This window comes from Oreochromis aureus, linkage group 23 (genome assembly GCF_013358895.1).
Source record: "Oreochromis aureus strain Israel breed Guangdong linkage group 23, ZZ_aureus, whole genome shotgun sequence".
NCBI classification, from domain to species: Eukaryota; Metazoa; Chordata; class Actinopteri; order Cichliformes; family Cichlidae; genus Oreochromis; species Oreochromis aureus.
Window position 1 is genome coordinate 42,622,134 of NC_052963.1, and position 19,199 is coordinate 42,641,332.

General features: G+C 40.1%; 1 protein-coding gene across 6 annotated transcripts in view; it reads left to right on the forward strand.

Moving 5' to 3' along the window:
* Window positions 1–5,809: 5,809 nt before the first annotated feature.
* The window catches only part of LOC116317322 (guanine nucleotide-binding protein subunit alpha-11), a 45,104-nt gene continuing 31,714 nt past the window's right edge, over window positions 5,810–19,199 (forward strand). Inside the window, exons 1-2 of one of the 6 annotated variants that reach the window (XM_039606878.1) lie at window positions 5,811–6,079; window positions 6,336–7,219. In XM_039606878.1, coding sequence (XP_039462812.1) covers window positions 7,084–7,219 — 136 coding nt within the window. In that variant the 5' untranslated portion in view covers window positions 5,811–6,079; window positions 6,336–7,083. Of the gene's footprint in view, window positions 7,220–19,199 lie in introns of all 6 variants that reach the window. The other 5 variants (XM_039606880.1, XM_039606879.1, XM_039606881.1 and 2 more) reach the window with 5 other exon arrangements.

Below are 19,199 nucleotides of genomic sequence, written 5' to 3' on the forward strand. Positions count from 1 at the left end.
TTCAATTACAGCAAATAAATAAAGCTTTAATATATGGAATGCATTTTATTTGCTCCTAATAGGCTGAACTTTTACAGAGGAGTTACTCTCTAAACAAAGCCTTACCATACTTGTCAACTCTTGTGTGTATTGTGCGGTTGTGTTGTAGTTCTTCTTCTTGACATATGTGTGTTTATTAAGATGATAATGGTGCAAATATTGTGTTCTGAAGAACGCCTTTCGTAGGCTTTTTTCCCCTTTTCATTCCCCTTCTTTTACATAATTTTCGAAAGTCTTTGTCAACAAAGATGTGTTTAGTGAGAATTATGGAGAGAGAAAAAGGAGAGGAAGACAGAAAAGAGGAGCAAGGAACAAGAGAGAGAGAACACAAGAGAAATGAGGAATGAAGGAGAAAAAGGTAAAGCGGAGGGGAATCATGCGCAAAAAGTGGGCGTTGAATGACAGTAACAGGAAAAAAAAAAAAAAAAACCCTTCCTCGTGCTTCCCGTTACAGGGATTTAGACATCTGTAGTGTTTACCTGCTGGCAGAGATGGTTCCAGATCTCTTAGTACAATGGAACACTTTGTGTAGAACCTGTATTATTTATGTGCTTGCTTGTTTGTTGTACATGCAGCGGCAGTAACACAGACTCTATCCCCATGTCACCGGCTGCTGAGGGAAACACGAGATGATCAATGATTAATCTGACAGCATCTATCAGACACTGTGACACACCAGAAACAATGTAGCACCGCAGGCAGCTTCTCATCAGGTTAACGTCACTCCGTCTCTTCATTGGCTCCCTATAAAATACAGTGTGAAATTTTAAATCCATCACTCCACATACAAACTTTTGAATAATTAGGCCCTGTCATATTTTAAAGACCTCATGGTTATCCTAACAGACCACTTTCCTCTCATACTGTAGGCTTACTTGTGGTACTTGGGGCTTCAGCTGTCAGACTCTGTAAAACCAGTCACCCTCTCTACTTTTAAGATTAGGCTTAAAACCTTTTGGTAAAACATTTAGTTTGGGGTGGATCAGGTGACCCTGAACCATGCCTCAGTTAGGCTGGGATAGGCACAGGCCGCTAGGGGACTTCCCATTATGCACACTGACCTCTTCTTCTCCACTCCCTTCTATTCACTTTTGTTTTTATTTGCCACTGCACGTCATTAACTCTTGTCTTCTTCCTTCCATAGTTTGTGTTTTGTCCTTTGTCTTTCTGTGCTCTCCTTTTTTCTCTTCTCTTTCCCTTCACCTCCAGTCAGCTGTGGCAGATGGCCACCCCTCCCGGAGCCTCGTTCTGCTAAAAGGGAGTTTTTCCTCCAAGTGCTGCTCATGGGGGATTTTCTGATTGTTGGGGCTTTCTCTCTAATGTTGTAAGCCTTTACCTTGCAGTATAAACCACTTCAAGGGGATGCTTGTTGTGATTTAGCGCTACGGAAATAAAGCTGAATTGAATATTTTTTATATTTAATACACTTTATAATTGTGTCTTACACTCCTACTTCAACATCATGCAGATTTTTTTAAGGAGGGTGCAAATATATACTAATTTCTGGGACTTTTTAAAATTTAAAATCAGATAGTCCAGGTTAGTTTAGGTGACGGTGAGCTGTATATGAGCAGCTGTGGCTCAGGTGGGACTTGGAGTTGCTGTACCAATTGGAAGGCCTACATATTTACTCTTTCAGTCTGCATGCCAAAGTATCCCTGGGTAAGTTACTGAGCCCTGAGTTACTCCTGTGTGTGTGTGTGTGTGTGTGTGTGTGTGTGTGTGTGTGTGTGTGTGTGTGTGTGTGTGTGTGTGTGTGTGTGTGTGTGTGTGTGTGATTATGTAATAAGACAGTCAGCTGAATAGAAAGGCACTATAGTACCAGACCATTTACATTAAAAAAATATTCTTCACCCTCAATAGAGATGAAGCAATGATTTTAAGTTAAATAACCTTAAAGTATACAACTAAATTTAACTTCACTAAATTCCATTAAATATAACAATTTACATTTTCCTTATGTAACAAACCTGCATGGAAAATTTACATGTTATTAGTAAAAGTCAGGAATTTGGGCATATTTTTTAAGATACTGTTTGCAAGAGTAATAAAGATAAAGATTTTTTTTTTTCACACTAAGATGAAACGTATGTGCTGTCGTTGTATGCTCCTACCCCTCATACATAATAATAGCCAACCACAAACTGATAATGAAACAGAAAACAATATTTCACAATAAAAATTAATGTGAAATAAATTAAATAACTATGTATTTCCTAATTTAAAAAAAACATATTCAGAGTTGACTAAAGTGCCACATAACAGAATGAAAAGTTGTATAGTGGAATAATAATAATTGCTTTCTTTTCTAATTGAAATATTTGGTTGGTGATTATTTTATGTGTATATCCTCATTCTTCTGCTCGGTCAGTCAAGTGCGGGACAATGAGAGAGCAATGCCGTGTATAAAGAGAGTCTAGACTTACATATCTTTGGCTTTGTGGAATAATGTGATCGTCTTTGAAAATTTTTTAATGTGTTTTTTGAAGAACAACCAAAATGACCCTGAATTGGTGAACAGCTGTAATTATCTGACTGAGTTCATAGTGAATGAACAGGGTTGGTAGTAATTTCAGTAGGTGGAGGATTTTGGCAGGAGTCACAGCTCATTAAAGATGTGGGCGGTCAGGTCGGGCTGTAATGTCATGAGTCATGTCTGAAGATTTCCTGATAATACTGGGCATACCGAGTGTGCTGACATCCCACACGTTTCATTCTTTAGTCTTAGATCAGATTTGCCATCTTTCTCGACACAAAGCTTGCCGTACGCAACATGCAATTAGTCACCCAGGTTAAAGATAGTTATTGAATTTTTAAGAGATAGCTTCTCATCTGCAGTCATCCCCAATGTCTATGACTCAGATTTCAGTGTCATTGGCCTCTTAATTTATTCTCTCTGTCAAAGTTAGATTAAACATAACAAGGTCTGAAGACGTTAAACATGTCGAACCCACAGAGTGATTCTGACAGTTGGAAGAAGTGAAAAATACTGCTGCATTATGTGAAATGAGTTTGAAAGTTGTTGACTCTTGCAAATACATCTAATGTCCACAAGATGTCACTTGGCTCTAGAAAACTGTCTGTCAGCTCATTGCTTGTTGCAGCTGAGCAGGTTTTTTCCCCCCATCTTCATATGAGTATTTCACAAAATTTTGGAGTTTTTTTCCTTTATTAGCCCAGACATCTATTTTAAGATAAAGTTGGAATGAAGATCTTATACACCTGTGGTATATTTAAAAGATTAAATAATTGACTATTATTATTTAAATTTTGGAATAGAATTTTTGGAAGGCAGATTAAATTCCAATTATAGTTTCCATATAATATTATGGATCAAATGCTACAAATATTATAATATATTCACATTATTATATTCATTTAATACCAATTCAACTCAGTTTTATTTGTATAGCACCGATTCATACCACTGGGAAGTTCCCCAGCAGCCTGAGCCTGTCCCAGCATAACTAAAGGATGGTTTAGGGTCACCTGATCCAGCCCTAACTGTAAGCTTAGTCAAATACGTTTTAAGCTTAATCTTCAAAGCAGAGAGGATGTCTATGTCTCGAATCCAAACAGGGAGCTGGTTTGATGATGTGATGTGAATACTTCTCCACCTTTACTGGAATGAACTGACTCTTTTATTTAAGTTGTGGCATTCTTACTGTTACTTAAGTTTGCTCCATTGTTGGTCTGTATGGAACATATAGATCATAGATCATAGATCATACCCACTAAAACAGCCTGTCACACACTGTGATGCTGTGTTGTGGAGATGCAAACCCGTGAAACTCACAACGAAGTAAATAATGAGGTTCTTTCTGCTATATTGTCCCAGATGTAGTCCCTATTTCATGACTTTTAAGGGAAAATATTGCACATTTCACTCAAATATAGTTCTTTTCATATGCTTTGTAATAATTAGCAATAACTGAAACTTTTGGCAAGTTTATTTGTGATCAATCGTAACAGCACATATAAAACAACATAAGAACATAACCCTTTAAAATGAGTGAAAAAACTGTGTTTTGACATTTGACTCTTTCATAACTTGTTTTTGTTTACTTGCTTTAATTTTTACAGAATATTGTCACCATTTTTGTAAGACCTTGAGTATTTTTTTTTTCATCTCTCACACTTATAAGCTCAAGTATAAAACTTAAAGTACAAAACTTAACACGTTAATAGCCGGAAGTTTCTAAGAGGCAAGTATACCGACAGTGAGTTAGAGTTTAAAAAACAAAGTGGGTATGCGATTATGAATAGATTCCCACTGCTGGTATTTGATGACTCAGAGTCAATTTGTATGTGACGTGCAAGTTACTGAACTTGGCCTTGTACATGTGTCACTTTCTTAAGTATATGTGAAATTTTGTTTTATAATTCCTGCATGACTTGTTTGTTTCCTTTGTTTGTTGACATGATAGTACATGCAGCTGATTTTGCAAACAGGATGGAAATGGCTGGGAAACGTGCACTTTAAGAAAAGGGAGGAGCATAGGGTAATCTATGAGAGGGGAGGAAGGTGCAGTCTGACAGAGCAAGGAGACTGAAAGGTGGTGGCAGGAGAGAATGTAGCTCAGCAGCTTTAGATGGTAGTCTGCAGGATGACTTTGGACGTCAAGAAGAGGAAGCGTGTGCAGAGAGAGGGAAGGATTAAATGGTGGAAGTTGAACATTTAACAATATTCAGAGTTCAGTGAAGAGTTGAGACAAGCTGTGAGTGGGAGGGAAAAGTCACCAGATGTTTGGGAAAGTACAGCTGTAGTGCTGCAGGAAAGTGCCAATAAGGGGTTTGCTGTATCCTCTGGACAGAGGAAGGGGGACAAGGAGACTTGGTGGTAGAATGAGGAAGTACAGGAAGGCATTCAAAGGAAGTTTAGTCCAGATACCTATGCAGGCATGGAGATGTTTTATTTGTTGTTTATTATGTTGTTTATTTACTTGTATTTCATTTACAGGTAGTCCCATTGAGTCCCATTGTCTCCTTTACAAGAGAGACCTGTTTAGTATAAGTTTAATAAAATCAAAACGATAAAATAGTGAATAAATTGCCAAGTTGTTAAAAACAAGAAAAAGTTTCAAATGATGATTTCACAAAATCGTTTATAGGTCTTTTTGAAGCCTATGTGCAAAATGAGTCACGTCAGAAGGAGCTGCACTGTGTCTTGTTTGCAATGTGATGGACAGGTTGAAAGATTAAGTCTGGCACGAGTCTTTGTGGACTATGATGTTTGCAAATGGAATAATGATCTGTAATGACAGTAGGCAGAAGGTGGAAGAGACGCTGGAAAGGTGGAGATATGCTCTGGAGAAAAGACGAATGAAAGTCAGGATAAGCAAGACAGAATACATGGGCGCGAATGAGAGGGAGTCAGGTGGAAAGGTGCGCGTGCAGAGAAGGTAAATGAGTTTTAATACCTGGTGTCAACCATCCAAAGCAACAAACAGTTATACAGAATGTGAGTGGCATATATCATATCTTATTGGATAGGTAGTAGTACTAATGAAAAGTGCTTTAGAACGAAAGTGCAAGGAGAAGTATTTCATCTCAAAACTCCACAGCACTCAGTTACAGCACTTAAGTAAATAGAAGGCCGCTTAGTTTATTTCCACTGCCTGTAGCTCGCTGTTTGAGTAGTCTCGGAAATGACCTGGTGAAACTCTTGTAGTTGACTGCACAACACAGACAGGCTCTGTATGTGAGTGCGCTGCTCTTTGACAGGAGATGGGCGTTGCCCATCCAGTCAAATGTCAGTCGCTTCCTCCGACACGCCTCCAAAGAGGATGACTTTTTCCTCTCAAGCAAACTTGGGAAGTTAACCGTGCTGGAAAGACCCGCCTGAAACACCCACACGCCTCGTGTTGATTCGCTCTTCCTCTTATCAATCACCTATATCCCAAGTGACGAAATCGACAGCGCCACACCGGAGCTGAGGAGTGGGTGATGAGGAGCGTTCAGCACCACCAGGAAAAGGAAAAAAAAAAAAAATACCAGGAGCGATAAAATGCACGGAGGACAAGGGTCAGTTTGACTGCCAGTAAGACGTTTTGGCACTTTGGGGAGGGGGGTTGGTGTTTGCGAGTTTATTTTGGGGAACGCTAGGTTAATGCAGTCAGGATTCTCTGTCAGTAGGAGTTGGCTGTTTTTTGGGCTGCAATTCCAGGGAAGGCTCTCTGAGCTAACCTAGCTAGCTAACAATTAGCCTTCCCATTTAGCCCCCTATCCTGGTTACTTGGTGCCTCCGCCTGCGAGACATACCTGCTCTGAGCGCGCACTTTCTCTGATCGGCACAGGTGCATGCGGTTCTTGGAGGACTCGAGGCAGTAAACCAACCTTTCTGGATGGACAGACTGGGGCTCGTTGTCACTGCGCGGGCGTAACTTGGAGCGCTGATTTCGGGGCGGCTAGGCTTGCACTCGGCCGGGCAGCCAGCAGAGGGGATTGGACAAATGTGGTGGCCGCTCCAGGCAGTTGTCCCGCTGTGTGTGGGACCGAAGTTAGTAGTTTAGTATAAGAAAAATATATATGTCTATATATTTTTAAATTGACTAGGCTAAGCAAGAAAACAAAGTGCGCTGAAGATAAATTCAACCTGTTAGCTTGGTTATAACGTTAGCAGCGTTTAGCTTTCAGGCTAGTTAACAAACTAATACCGGTCCATGAAATGAAAATGCTTATTCGCACCGTCGGTAGTTCCTCGGGATATTTGCAGACATGTTTCGTTTCTTTTTTTTATGATGAGCTCACAGTCACTGTACCCTGAGGTTTTACTGGAGACTTTGACTAACGTTAAGCTGTCAAATATTTAACACTTGACAGCAGCTTTGCCATCAACAAGGGAGGCCAGAGTCTGCACCAAGCAACGAGACTATCGAGCTCCATTATCAGTGTCTGGATATAACCTGTTGGGCTCGAACTGTTGTGCACACAGGAGGCTTTTTTTCTTCTTCTTCTTCTTTTTATCTGGTACTTTGTGTGAGGTGTAAGCCCGACACCTCTCCTCAAACGGGCTCCCCCCCCCTCCCCCCCGTTCATGCGGTGATGACTTTAGACTCCATGATGGCTTGTTGCCTGAGTGAGGAGGCGAAGGAGTCCAAACGAATCAACGCTGAGATCGAGAAGCAACTTCGACGAGACAAGAGAGATGCGAGAAGGGAGCTGAAGCTGCTCCTGCTGGGTAAGTCTGCAGGTTCCTCGCTGTCTCACACTGCTTTGCTTCGGGATGCACCCACACCACACACAAACCATCTGGCTCGAAAAACCACTGGTGTGATTGTGTTGTTTTACAGCTTTCGCATGCAAAACTACACCCACGATTGCTCGAGCTAAATTGCTCCGATCACCACAGGATTTGCGTGTGAAGTGATATGCAAAGCAAAATGCTTTCCGTGTGGTTCAGGTTGTGTTTTCAGTCTAACGGTGGGATAGCTGGGAGCAGCCACTCACCCAGGAATTCAAACCAGCGACTGAATTAAAATCTGCAGTCTGTAATCTTTACTGTGTTTCTTCTAAGCTTCTGTAGTCTTGCATCTTTGGCCACAAAGATTCATGAGAAACGTCTCCCCTGCTGATTTTATGTTAGAAGACCACCCATAAGACAGCAGAGGGAGGAGACTGGCTAAGGTCGGTGGATGTAAGCAGTCCTGAGTTTTGGGTTGTAGATGATGGAGGAGGTTATTTGAGAATTAAATCTTGCCAGCGAGCTTCTCTCTTGCTCTCCACAGAGACTCTTGAAAGTGAATGGTCAGTATTACTTGAACTGCAGTCACAAACCGGAAAGCTTCCACTACTTTGTATTTTATTTTGTCCCTGAGTAGATCCTGTTCCTGTGCACACACCTCGGAGTGAAATGTGGCTTCAGTGATGAGCAAGGGTTGCATTTTAATTAAGTCTAGAAAAGGCCTGCACTGAGGTGGCTTGCTGTGGGAAATGAGTCCTCTCCAGAGAGAGGTGTGTGTGTGTGTGTGTGTGTGTGTGTGTGTGTGTGTGTGTGTGTGTGTGTGTGTGTGTGTGTGTGTGTGTGTGTGTGTGTGTGTGTGTGTGTGTGTTAAAGGTAGATTAGCAGAGCCATTATGCCTTTGAATGCCATTTGGTGTTTGTGTCTTGCGTTGTAACCTGAAATAGAATTTAAGTAAGCTTCACAGTAAGTGGCACAAATTCATTGGCATGCCAGAGGATATTTGAGAGACTGTGTAGTTTGTCACAGGTGACTGAATCCTGACTTCCTGATGCTAAAGGTGTTCTCACAAACTGCTGCGTCAGCATCTAACACTAAAAATAAGCAGATTAAAAAGTAAAAGTTTTGTGGTATCAAAGATGACTAGATTGTAAGAAAGATCGTGTGTAATTTATACAGTTTAAAATAATTTTTTGTTAATCAAATGTCCATGTAGAGAACTATTCTGATTGACTTTTTTCTTTTTAACGCTCCCAAAAATGTCAAGTTCCTAACCTTGGATGTAGGGCTGGGCTATATCATACCGTTCACGGTAATACCGGTGTAATTTTGGGCAACGATAGCAAAATGAAATATCGCGATAGAATGTGGGTAAAACGCGCATGCGCAGTGCCTATGTTTACATACGCACATGGCGGCTACACAGAATGAGAAGAGCGAAAGTGGATCGTTAAATGAAACGGATGAACCAGAGTTGGTTTGTAAAAATGCTGCAACTTCAGTGGTGTGGAACTGGTTTAGCTTTCGTCCGTCAGATACACAACAAAGCACTATTTTTGGTAGAGCATGCTAGCGGGCCGTCGTTATTACCGTGTTGTTTGGAAAATACGGCACACTTAAAATCAATCCTTTGATTTTTCTGAAAATCGACAGTGCCCCTTATAATCCCGTGTGCCTTATGTATGAATTCTGGTTGTGTTTACTGACCTCGAAACGATTTTATGTGGTACACGGCGCTCGAAAATCTGTCAGATGTTTTAGTACGACTTTGCTAAGCTACGAAGCCGCACCGCTTGATGGATTGTCGGAGCATTACGGCTATCGCAGGCAGGCGCCTCGCGGAGTGATACGTACTGTGCTTCAACATAATATTACCGTATTGCGTGTGTATAACCTCTTTTTAAGTTTTGTGGATATTATACATGGTTATGCTGAGGATATGTCGGCCAATTTCTACTGGAAATGGCGTTTGGTTAAACTGTCCAAGGAATTTGCAGTGTTACATTTTTATATAACTTTAATGCACATAAAAAACAGCTGCTTGTTTAAGTGAAAATACATTGATGGGTTTCTTTTTGCACTAATAAAGTTGTGGAGTTGTAAAGTATTTTGTCTAGTGTCAATTATATCGTCAGTTATATCGTTATCGCAAATTTTCAAATGTATATCGTGATAAATATTTTTGGTCATATCGCCCTGCTCTACTTGGATGAGATTTCCAAGTTCTAAAAAGGACATGGCAAATGCCTATCTATAATAATCAAAATACTGAGATGCAGCCCTACTAGAACCGACGATTGTTTTTTTTTTCTTTTCTCCTCCTCCCTTTATATTCGGATGCTAAAACCTGATACCTGTGACACTTTGATCTCATCTCTTTCATAGTGACCAGAAGTAAATGGGGGTTGGGAGGAAGGAAAACAGAAAATGGTGAAAAAGAGCTAATTAAAGGGTTATTATTGTGTACTGCACAGACATCATGAAATTTCATAGATGCTTGTCTTCCAGTATAAAGAATGCATAAATCCGTCACCTCCTAATCTAATAAGCTGAACTGAGACAAAATGGCAATGTTGTAATTGGGTATCTACTCAAAAATAGATATTTTTGTACAAGATGGTCAGAAATAATTGTATGAAATAAGTGTGGTGATTTCTGTTAATTAGGGTAACACGGACTCATTGCCTTCTACTGTATGCAGCCTGATCGTGCTCGCTGTTATAAAGGCCCTCTCAGAACAAGAAATGGCCTGTTTACTTAAGCCTATGTGAAAAAGACCCAAGCACTATGTAGCTACAGTGTCAGCTTTAGCTCCGTCTGGTTGTCTCCCTTCATGTGGAGCTTATTATGGACCTCTTTCATCCCTTTTATAGATCGTCATGCTTCGTGTAGCTTTTATTGTGTTTTTGACTGCATGTATAATAGCCCTTAGATCTTTTATCTCCACTGGCTTGTAACCTCTTAGATTTGCTATTAGATTTGGGATTTTTGTGACTGATAAGAAGGAAGAAAGTGACACTTGGAATTTGCTTACTTGTGTTGCTGCTAGACTCTGGTTTTGCTCAAACGTTGGTGCCAAATTGGATATGAAGCTCAAAAGTAGTTACTCGGACAGTATGCCTATAGTTCTCCTAAGTTGGGTTTGATATAGGGTTAAAATGGCTGTTGCCTATTAGTGTTGCTGTTTTATTGAAAGGCAATTATTCCAGCTGTTTATCAGCAACAGGCCTGATTTCTTCTGTAAGTACATGGTGTAAAAGTCAGGGTCAGAGGAGTGCTCGCTGCCTGCTCTGTAGCTAATGAAAGTCACAAGTAATTAAATGTGTACAGTTTGTTTGCTATCCTTACCGAACACAGAGTTTTAGTACAAATGCTTGTGATAATTATAAGTGATATACAGGCTGTGATTAATTGGTTTCCCAAACAATGGCGAAGCTTTGACAGATATTGGTAATACCGGGGTCATTTTCCTTTCATTTTAAATTTGAAAGTAAATGTGAAGTTGCATTCAGAAATATAACATGAATAAATCATGATCAGAGTTGTGTTGTGATGGGTTAAGTAACAGTGTCCTTTAGCAGTGAACAGAAGAAAAGGCAGTTTATGATATGCATTACTGCAGTGTGCAAACAGTAACTGGAGACATTCAGGCATTTATGTTGATCGACTGTTGACTCAAGGTTAAATGAGTCATATGACTGAAAAAACCTACCTGTTCTCATGCAGTACTGCTCATATTGTGCAAACGTCTTTAAAACGGTCAAAACTGCTTGCATCCGTTTTTGTTTGGTTTTCTATTTCTTAAACACGAACTATATTGTTCAAAACTGGGGACGTGTACATACTGCTTAAGTGTTTTTGTAATGGTCTTACACACCTGGTAGCCTGCTGAATATAAGCCCAGGGATTTATTTTATTTTTTTGTATGACAAAAGCAGCAACCAGCAGTTTAGTTAATGTATGTCAGCAGCCGACTCTGCTGTCCTTGAAAGAGTTAGAACTATATGGAAGCCACAGAGATAAAATTCTGCATGTGGGAAATAAACGCGTGTTTTTTTTTGTTTTTTGTTTTTTTGTTTGGCGCTCCCATAACTTCTCATTCATGTATGCAGAACTGCTGTTTTGTCTTACAGCACAGTTATAATATATAAATAGTGCTACAGGAATAAAGTGCAACAGTAAGTTGTACTAAACTAAACTTCTTTTATTGCTCCTAATTATTCTTTAACACCCCAGGAGTCAAAAGTTTGCTTATCTCTAAAATAAATCTTACGTGTTTAACTTTAAACAGACTGCTTTGAAATATTTTGATAAGTTGGTTTCTGACTTCCTGGGGTTAAAATGTCTTTTACTGATGGACTTTGTGGTGACAGGTTTTTATTGTGTCTGCTGGCTGAGGCAGAAATAATTATTACAATTTTTTTTGATCAATATTGTGATCTTGAATATTAAACATTATGGGGATGAGTATTCATACACGTATAGATGAGGCAGTTTTTGAAGTTATCATAGGGTGTCCTCTATTACTTTAAATCTCATTCAGAAGGAAGGCAAATTAATAAAGTGTTGCCCATTGTATGGGACACAGGGTCATCCTGTAGAGAGCTGATTCATGATTAGGACTTGCAAGTCCTGCAAAGAAATGCTGACCTGCTCTTAGCCTACATCCTAAACTGTGGGAAGTCTGCACATATGGACGTGGGCAAAAAGAAGCCCAGGCAGCATTGAACTTGCATGCCTTGGCCGTACTTTCAGATTAGCCACAGGGCAAGCAGCACCACCATCAACCAACTGCTGCTCACTGCAGAAAGTGGACTGAGTGAGAAATCCCAAGCGATTGTCAGACCAAAGCGGCTGCAAACATCTATTAGTTAGTGGTCATGCTATCAGCTCACCTACTGAAAGCCTGTTTTCTTCCTTTAGATGGCTCGTGTTTACTAAAGGCTTCCTTTTTATCACGTTGGCTCAAGTTGCATAAACGGCAAGTGAGCTTGAACTTTTTGGGAAAGGTGAAAATGCGCTGCTGCAAAGAAAATGGGTGTGCTTAATTTAGAAAACAAGAAAGCAGTGCTTATTAGCAGAAGTGCAAAAAAGTATCCTTATCATTTTAATTTTCATTGCTATTAAAATGCGATCAATCAAGCCCTGCCGTCAGCTATGTAAAGTTCTTATGACTGCTTTGGCAACAATGGCAAACGTATTTTGAACCATTCCTCTTGTTTTGTCACAGCTATGTTTGCACTGCAACTCTCCTGCAAACACGCAGAACCCCGCTGTAGCACATCAGCATAAATCATGGGAAAAGCAACTCTTATAAAAGCATTTTTTATAATAACCATAACATTCAGAGTAAGATGACAAGCTACCACATTTCTAGTATTGGTAGACCCTGCAGTAAAACGCTCAGCTCATCGGCTAGTCTTTTGCGAAGTGTGGCTGTTGTTTGGTGTTGAGATCGTATTCAGTGAAACCTGGATAATAAAGCACATTTTGTACGCTCAAACGCTAAGGCCCCGAAGCAATGCAGGATACTCACCTGAACACTTACCTGAAATGGGATTCAGGACACTTTATGTATGCATGTATGCACATAAACTGAACACACACTTTGTCTGTCAATGCACGCACTGCACAAACAGGTTGGTAGTATCTGGGTTAATGAGTATTTGTTTTTTGGCAACACCCAAGGATGTTTCATGTATACAGCCTACCTACGCCTATTATGGTTTCTCTTAGTAAGGCTTACAGTAAGCCAAGCAGATAAGCCCTGTGTTAGCCATATTTATTTGTATCCCTGTTAGCTGCTGCCAAGGTAACGGCTGGCATGGCTGGGTTTGGTAGAAATAACAAAACTGCAGACGGTACAGATGAACAACCCACACACAGGATAAAATGACCCAAAAGAGAGATCTGTGTGTTTATACAGTAGCATTGTGGGCCATAGTAGGGGATGCCCTCTGGTTTATCAGCTATAGTCAAAGCCATAATAGCATTGCTGAAGGCAGTGTTTCCTTCCTGGATCCTCAATGCTGCAAATGTATGTCTAGCAGTACTGAATGGTAGTTAAGTCATCCGTATCAGCTTAATTTCTGGAAATGTGGCATAACAGTATCAACTACCAGTCATTCTTTTGTTTGTTTTTAACATTCACCCACCTGGAATTTGGATCTACTTTCAGTTCACTTGCACTTGGCAGTCAGCTGTGATAAAACCAGTTTCCCTGACAGCATGTCACAGCTGTTAGTAGGATATAGACAGTTGTTAGAGCGAGGACTTGTATGTGGAGCTGAGTATTCAGATACTCGTACTGGTTAATCAGTTTTGAGTTTGTCTTTGAATTGTGGAAATGTAAACAGCAGTGGTCACTCTGCAGTTCACCTCATTTTTATCAACTTTGAATTAAGATGAAAGTAAATGATTTTAATTGTTGATGAATTTGCAGTGCTTTTCTTAATTAATTGCTGAGACAATGAAATGTTCTTTTTGGCCTACTATGAGGTCATTAATTTGGGTTTGTTTTTTGTTTTTAATAAAAACCAAAAGTTCTAAACCCCAACTATCTTTTCCAAGTTTTACACTGTCATTTTTACTTGGCGCGTGTTGTGTGCATTAGCGTTTTGATCAAAATGCTGAGCTTGGTCAAGTGTCTCTTTGCTCAACTCATTATCACATTGTCAGATTATTATCTTCTCTGTTGTCATAAAGAGAGAACGCATTGTGAAAGCAAAGCTCCTGATACTGGTTGATCTACATTCCCACCCTCAACTATGGTCAGGAGTTGTAGGTAGCTCAATTATGTGGGAGTAACTTGAAGTATAGCCTCTACTGATCTGCACTGAAGGGATGCAGTGCCGCTGATTCAGGCATCATACTAGGATGCCTAGGACGATGGATCATACTAAGGGTTTTCTGGCATGTCAATCTGGGAGGAAGGCCTGGGGCAAACGCAGGACTGTAACGATAGTAGAATTACAAACTGTAGTACACAGGAAGTATTTTCCCGTACCCAGAAAAATGCTCAATACTAGGGATGGGTATCGAAAACCGGTTCTTGTTGAGAACCGGTTCCCACTGTTTCAATTCCTTGGAATTGTTTGTCATTTTTTGCAAACGATTCCCTTATCGATTCCAGTTGCCTCGAATGACGTCACCGCGTTGCAGAGCGTCATTTACCTGGCAGGAAACATGGCGGCTCAAGAGTTTGGTTATACTTTACGAGAACGGATGACAACAGGGCAACTTGCAATACTTGCAAAGTAGATATTTCATTTAAGAGAGGAAACACTACGAACATGCAAAAGCATTTGCTCACAAAACACGCGATAACCTTAAATGAATGTCGTCTTTTTAATTCCGCTCCGGACTCGTGAATCTCAACCCAGCAGCAGCGGTAACGTTTGCACGTCCTCTCCCGTTAATGCGGCAGGTAAATAATCAACTAACAGTGCATATTATGTTAGCGCGATCTGCCTTATTACAAAACCTGCCATTACTGTGCATTTAGGTGACCGTGATGAGAGAGACAGTCTGGCTGGCTCAGATGCTGGCAGTTCTCGCTGCAGTCTACCGGTAGCGTCTCCTTTCAGGCCAGAAGGTCACCGAGCAGTGACTAAGTTTGTGGTAAAAGGCATTTGCCACACCAGATGCCCCCGATTTTCGGTAAGTGAATGTGTTTAATTGTAGGCAGGGAGATTACTGGATATTCTTGTGTAATTGCTACAGGATAATTTATGTTATACTTTGTTATTGCTACAGAAGAATATTTATTTTATTTTACATTTACAGTTTTTTTCCCCGGGGACCCTGTGACACCCCATTGAAGAGCCGTAGGCTGTGGATCTCTTAAGATCTCACTGTTGGGTTTGTAAGGCCATGTTACTCCTAAATTTCTATCTTGTTCAAAGAGAAGATATAAAACAAAGTTCTAAGCTAATCGACCTTAGTGTTCTCCTTTTTTAAAAAAAAAAGAAAAAGGAATCGATAAAAAATCGAATCGTTAAACAGAATTGAAAATGGAATCTGAATTGTGAAAATCTTATCAATACCCATCCCTACTCAATACCAAAGAAGATTTTTGACCCCATCCTGCAATAATGCAAATTATGGCAAAGAAGTAATTTATTGAAAAAGCCAAATGATGAATTTTCTCAATAACAAGTTAGATTTAACAAAATAGGTATTTATTATTAGGGCTGTGCGATATGACACAAATCTCATATCCCGATATAAGACATTTATCGTCCCGACAACGATATAAATCACAAAAATTTTACATTTTCAGTAAATTCTGTGAATCTCGGGCAACTCGACTTGCGTGAAGTGTTTTCAGCTGGGTGTCGTGTACCTGGAGTCGAGTGTTTTGACCGTTGCGTGAAACTATACATTTTTAGACATAAGTTGTAACGGCTGCCATTTTCTTTGTTTGTATTTATTACATGGCGTGCTGCGGGGGAAAGCCTGTTCTAATGTTTGAGTCTAACGTTTATTTTTATTTATTTTTTTTAGCACCTGACGGCTCCTTTTTGCTTCTCATTGGTAAACTCTCTCCATAATCTTTCACGCGATTCTTGCGTGGGTGGGAGAAGAGGTTTGTCGTGTTAGTCTGAAGTGGGGACCGGTTTCCTGCATAATTTGCATAGTACAGTTTTCTGGTCCGTGTCAGACTTTTCATAACCAACCATGTCCATGCTAGCCCCTCGTTTAGAAATAAGGTCCTCGATTTATTTTGACTGGTCCCTCTGTTTGTCATCATTTCAGTTTATTTTGAAAAATCTCAACAGGATCTTCAGCTTTATTTTGAAAGGTTTATGTGGAAAATAAACAAGCGGACGGCAGAGCCACACGCTGGGTTTACCGTCTTTGTTTCTAACGACAACACGTAAAAACTAGAGATGGCACGATACCACTTTTTTATGTCCGATACCGATACCGATATCATAAATTTGGATATCTGCCGATACCGATATTAATCCGATATAGTGTTTTTTTTTAATCAATAAAACTGTTTTTTTTAATATCTTGCTGCATTTTGTATAAGTTCATACTCAAGTTTAAATAAACAACAACACTAAAGCTATTCTGTTATACCTGTATGTAAAAAAAATACACTGCACCCAAAATATTTCATAGTTCAGCAACACTGATCAATCTAATAAACTTAAACCTACTCCATCCTCCCTATTCTGGTATTTTAAAGAGTACTTAGCAGAAATATTAAGCAACCTAACTAATAGGGTTGCAAACTCCCAGCAAAAAAAAAAAAATAGGGAACCACCCCCACCCTCCACCTCATGATGCTTAATCAACGTAATCAACTTTAATTTGATGCAGTGTGAAAAAAATGCACAGAATTAAATTATTTTTCAAGAATAATTAAATAGATTCAACATCTTTCTTCAACAGAATTGCAGACTGCACAGATGGTACCTTCCCAAAGGAAAAAGTACTATAGCTTACTAGGGTATATTAGACTTAACAGTTACTATATACAGTAATGGACTTCTATACATTTTACATCAGATTAAAACTTTGGGTGTAAGATTCAGATAATTATTTATTAAAAGCTAGACATTTTAAATGAGAATAAGAAAGAAAAGTATGTCTTTGTGCCCCTTTTCCCTGTTCATGCCCTATCGGCCCCCTGGCTACACTTTGCTAGATCCGCCCCTGCACAGTTACCACCCGTCAGCTACGTAGAAAAGGATCCTGGTGTAGAAAGTAATATTAAATAAATTCTAACAACAGCTTGTGAAGCTTAAACGTGCTGCTGTTGTTCAGCCGCTGGTTTCCTCTTTCTGGTGCAAAGTGGGCCAAAAACAAACAAGAGAGACGGACTCGCGACAGAAAAGCCGATCAGCTGATCGTTAAGCAGTTTCACGATTGAAGTAGCGGCAGGAGAGAGAGAGAGAGAGAGAGAGAGAGGCAGTCGCTCCATATATCGGTTGTTAAGCTTAACGTGGGAACGCTTTACAAACATTCAGAGATGAACTTACACACTTGCTTTACTTCTCTCTGGGATAACTTCCTCGGAGATGAAATGCTGGATTGCTAGCGAGGCTACAAATACACACAGCAGCTCTATGACGTGAGCGCACTGCTCCAACGTGCTACGGTTATGAGCCGAGTTACTCCGTGTCGCAAGTTTTGTGAGGTGCTTTTTTGATATTTAATGGATCGGATTACATTTTTTATTTCTCACCGATATCCGATCCAGCAATTTACGTCAGTATCGGACCGATACCGATACCTAATATCGGATCGGTCCATCTCTAGTAAAAACAGACGCTTGTCCATCCGATTTCATTCCTTATTTGCTTGGACTAGTTCTCCACACTCTGGACTCTTGACTCAGTTCCGCCATGGTTCCCCCGCTACTCTGTACATCTGTACAGCCAGCAACCCTCCCAGTTCTCCATTTGATCACAGTCCGTGCTGTCACAGCTCAATATTCCATCCATGACTATAGTCTGCCAACCGCTGTGTTAATGATAACTGGTGGCTAATGTGGCCAATGGGTCATTGGTAACGGGTCATTGGTAACTATTAGCAGTTACCCTTTGCTAACTATGTGTGTTGGCCAGGTTAACATTTATAAACTGTTTAATACTTCAATGTTGTTGAAAAAGGAACTTTAAGAGGAATTTTAAGAGATCAGTAAAGTGGTGTTCATTGTGATGAACATTGAGTGTTTTGGTGGTTGGTGAGAGGAAGAGCTGTGTCTGTCTGCGTGGTACCGTGTAAAATTATGTGCCACCTGGCAAAGGAAGCACTGTTTGTATCACTATTGTCGAAGATTTTAGTATTAATATCATAGGTTTGTTTTGGTTTTTTTCCTTCTTTCTGACAATCCTACCCAGGACACACTGGAGAGATTGTCTTTGTGAAAATTGGGTGCAGTCCAGTAGATCAGTTTAAATGTGATCCATACTTGAGAGCCATTTAAACCATTGATCACATTATTCTATAATCAAATTGTATTTCATATTTTGCTTGAATCTGTGGTACTTTGCATACACAATGTCAGATTTGTTTGCTGAGTGTTGTCAACATTATCAGTGCTAGTGCCAGCAGGTTAACGTCCACACACCTGTGGAGAAAGTGGTTGCACATTGCTCCGGTCAAGTGGTTATGCTCCAGTTTGCTTGGACACAACAAAATACAGGAGAGGACTGCAGATTTCCATTGCTGTCACTGGACATCTTGCCATCATAGAAGTAAGGAGGAGTGCTCCCATCTGTTGGGAGCACACCGCTAAGATTTGGCTGTGTAATATAGACCCAACAGTTACCTGGCCCTCTGCTTAGTAAAATTTGAATAATTACTTTAACTAGCATTTGTAGCCTGGACCTTTTGGTAAGCAGTGTCTGTAGTCTGTCACAGATGACCATAATAGACCCAATGATCCATGTGTTCTGTTGTAAAAGGATTTATTAGTCCAATTTATGTCATGAGTGCTGCTATGCCTGTACTTCATCAGCCATCCTGCTTAGCTTTTTTTCCAGAGGTGTACATATGCAGTCCTAAGCTCATGTACCTGGTAGAAGAAAGCTTGAGTTTAACAGTGAAGTTCGAAGGCACAACAGGTAGGTGTTTGTAGTTCTGCACTGTTTGTCTGGCAGCTTTGTTAGTTTAGCAAACTGATGTTGGCACACCCAGAGTTTCAGCAGTTATGTGGCAGGCCTGTGAAAGACCGCCCAGTCCTTCTGGCACCGCCTACCTGCCTTATAGAACCGTTAAAATCTTCTTAAAAATCTTTTATGTGAGATGCATAGCAATCAAAATATTGATAATTTTCAATAGATCACATCATTGTTGGGTGCGGTCATGAATGGTTTGTATTTCATGAGCAGCTGTGGCACTTACACAAAGAACTAGTTTCAGTTTGCTGATGTTCTTGAGAAATCAGTAGAATGAAGTAAATATCTGTAGGTAGCACTTTCTACATAACTACCTCCTCGTTCCTTTCGGTATTTATGCACAC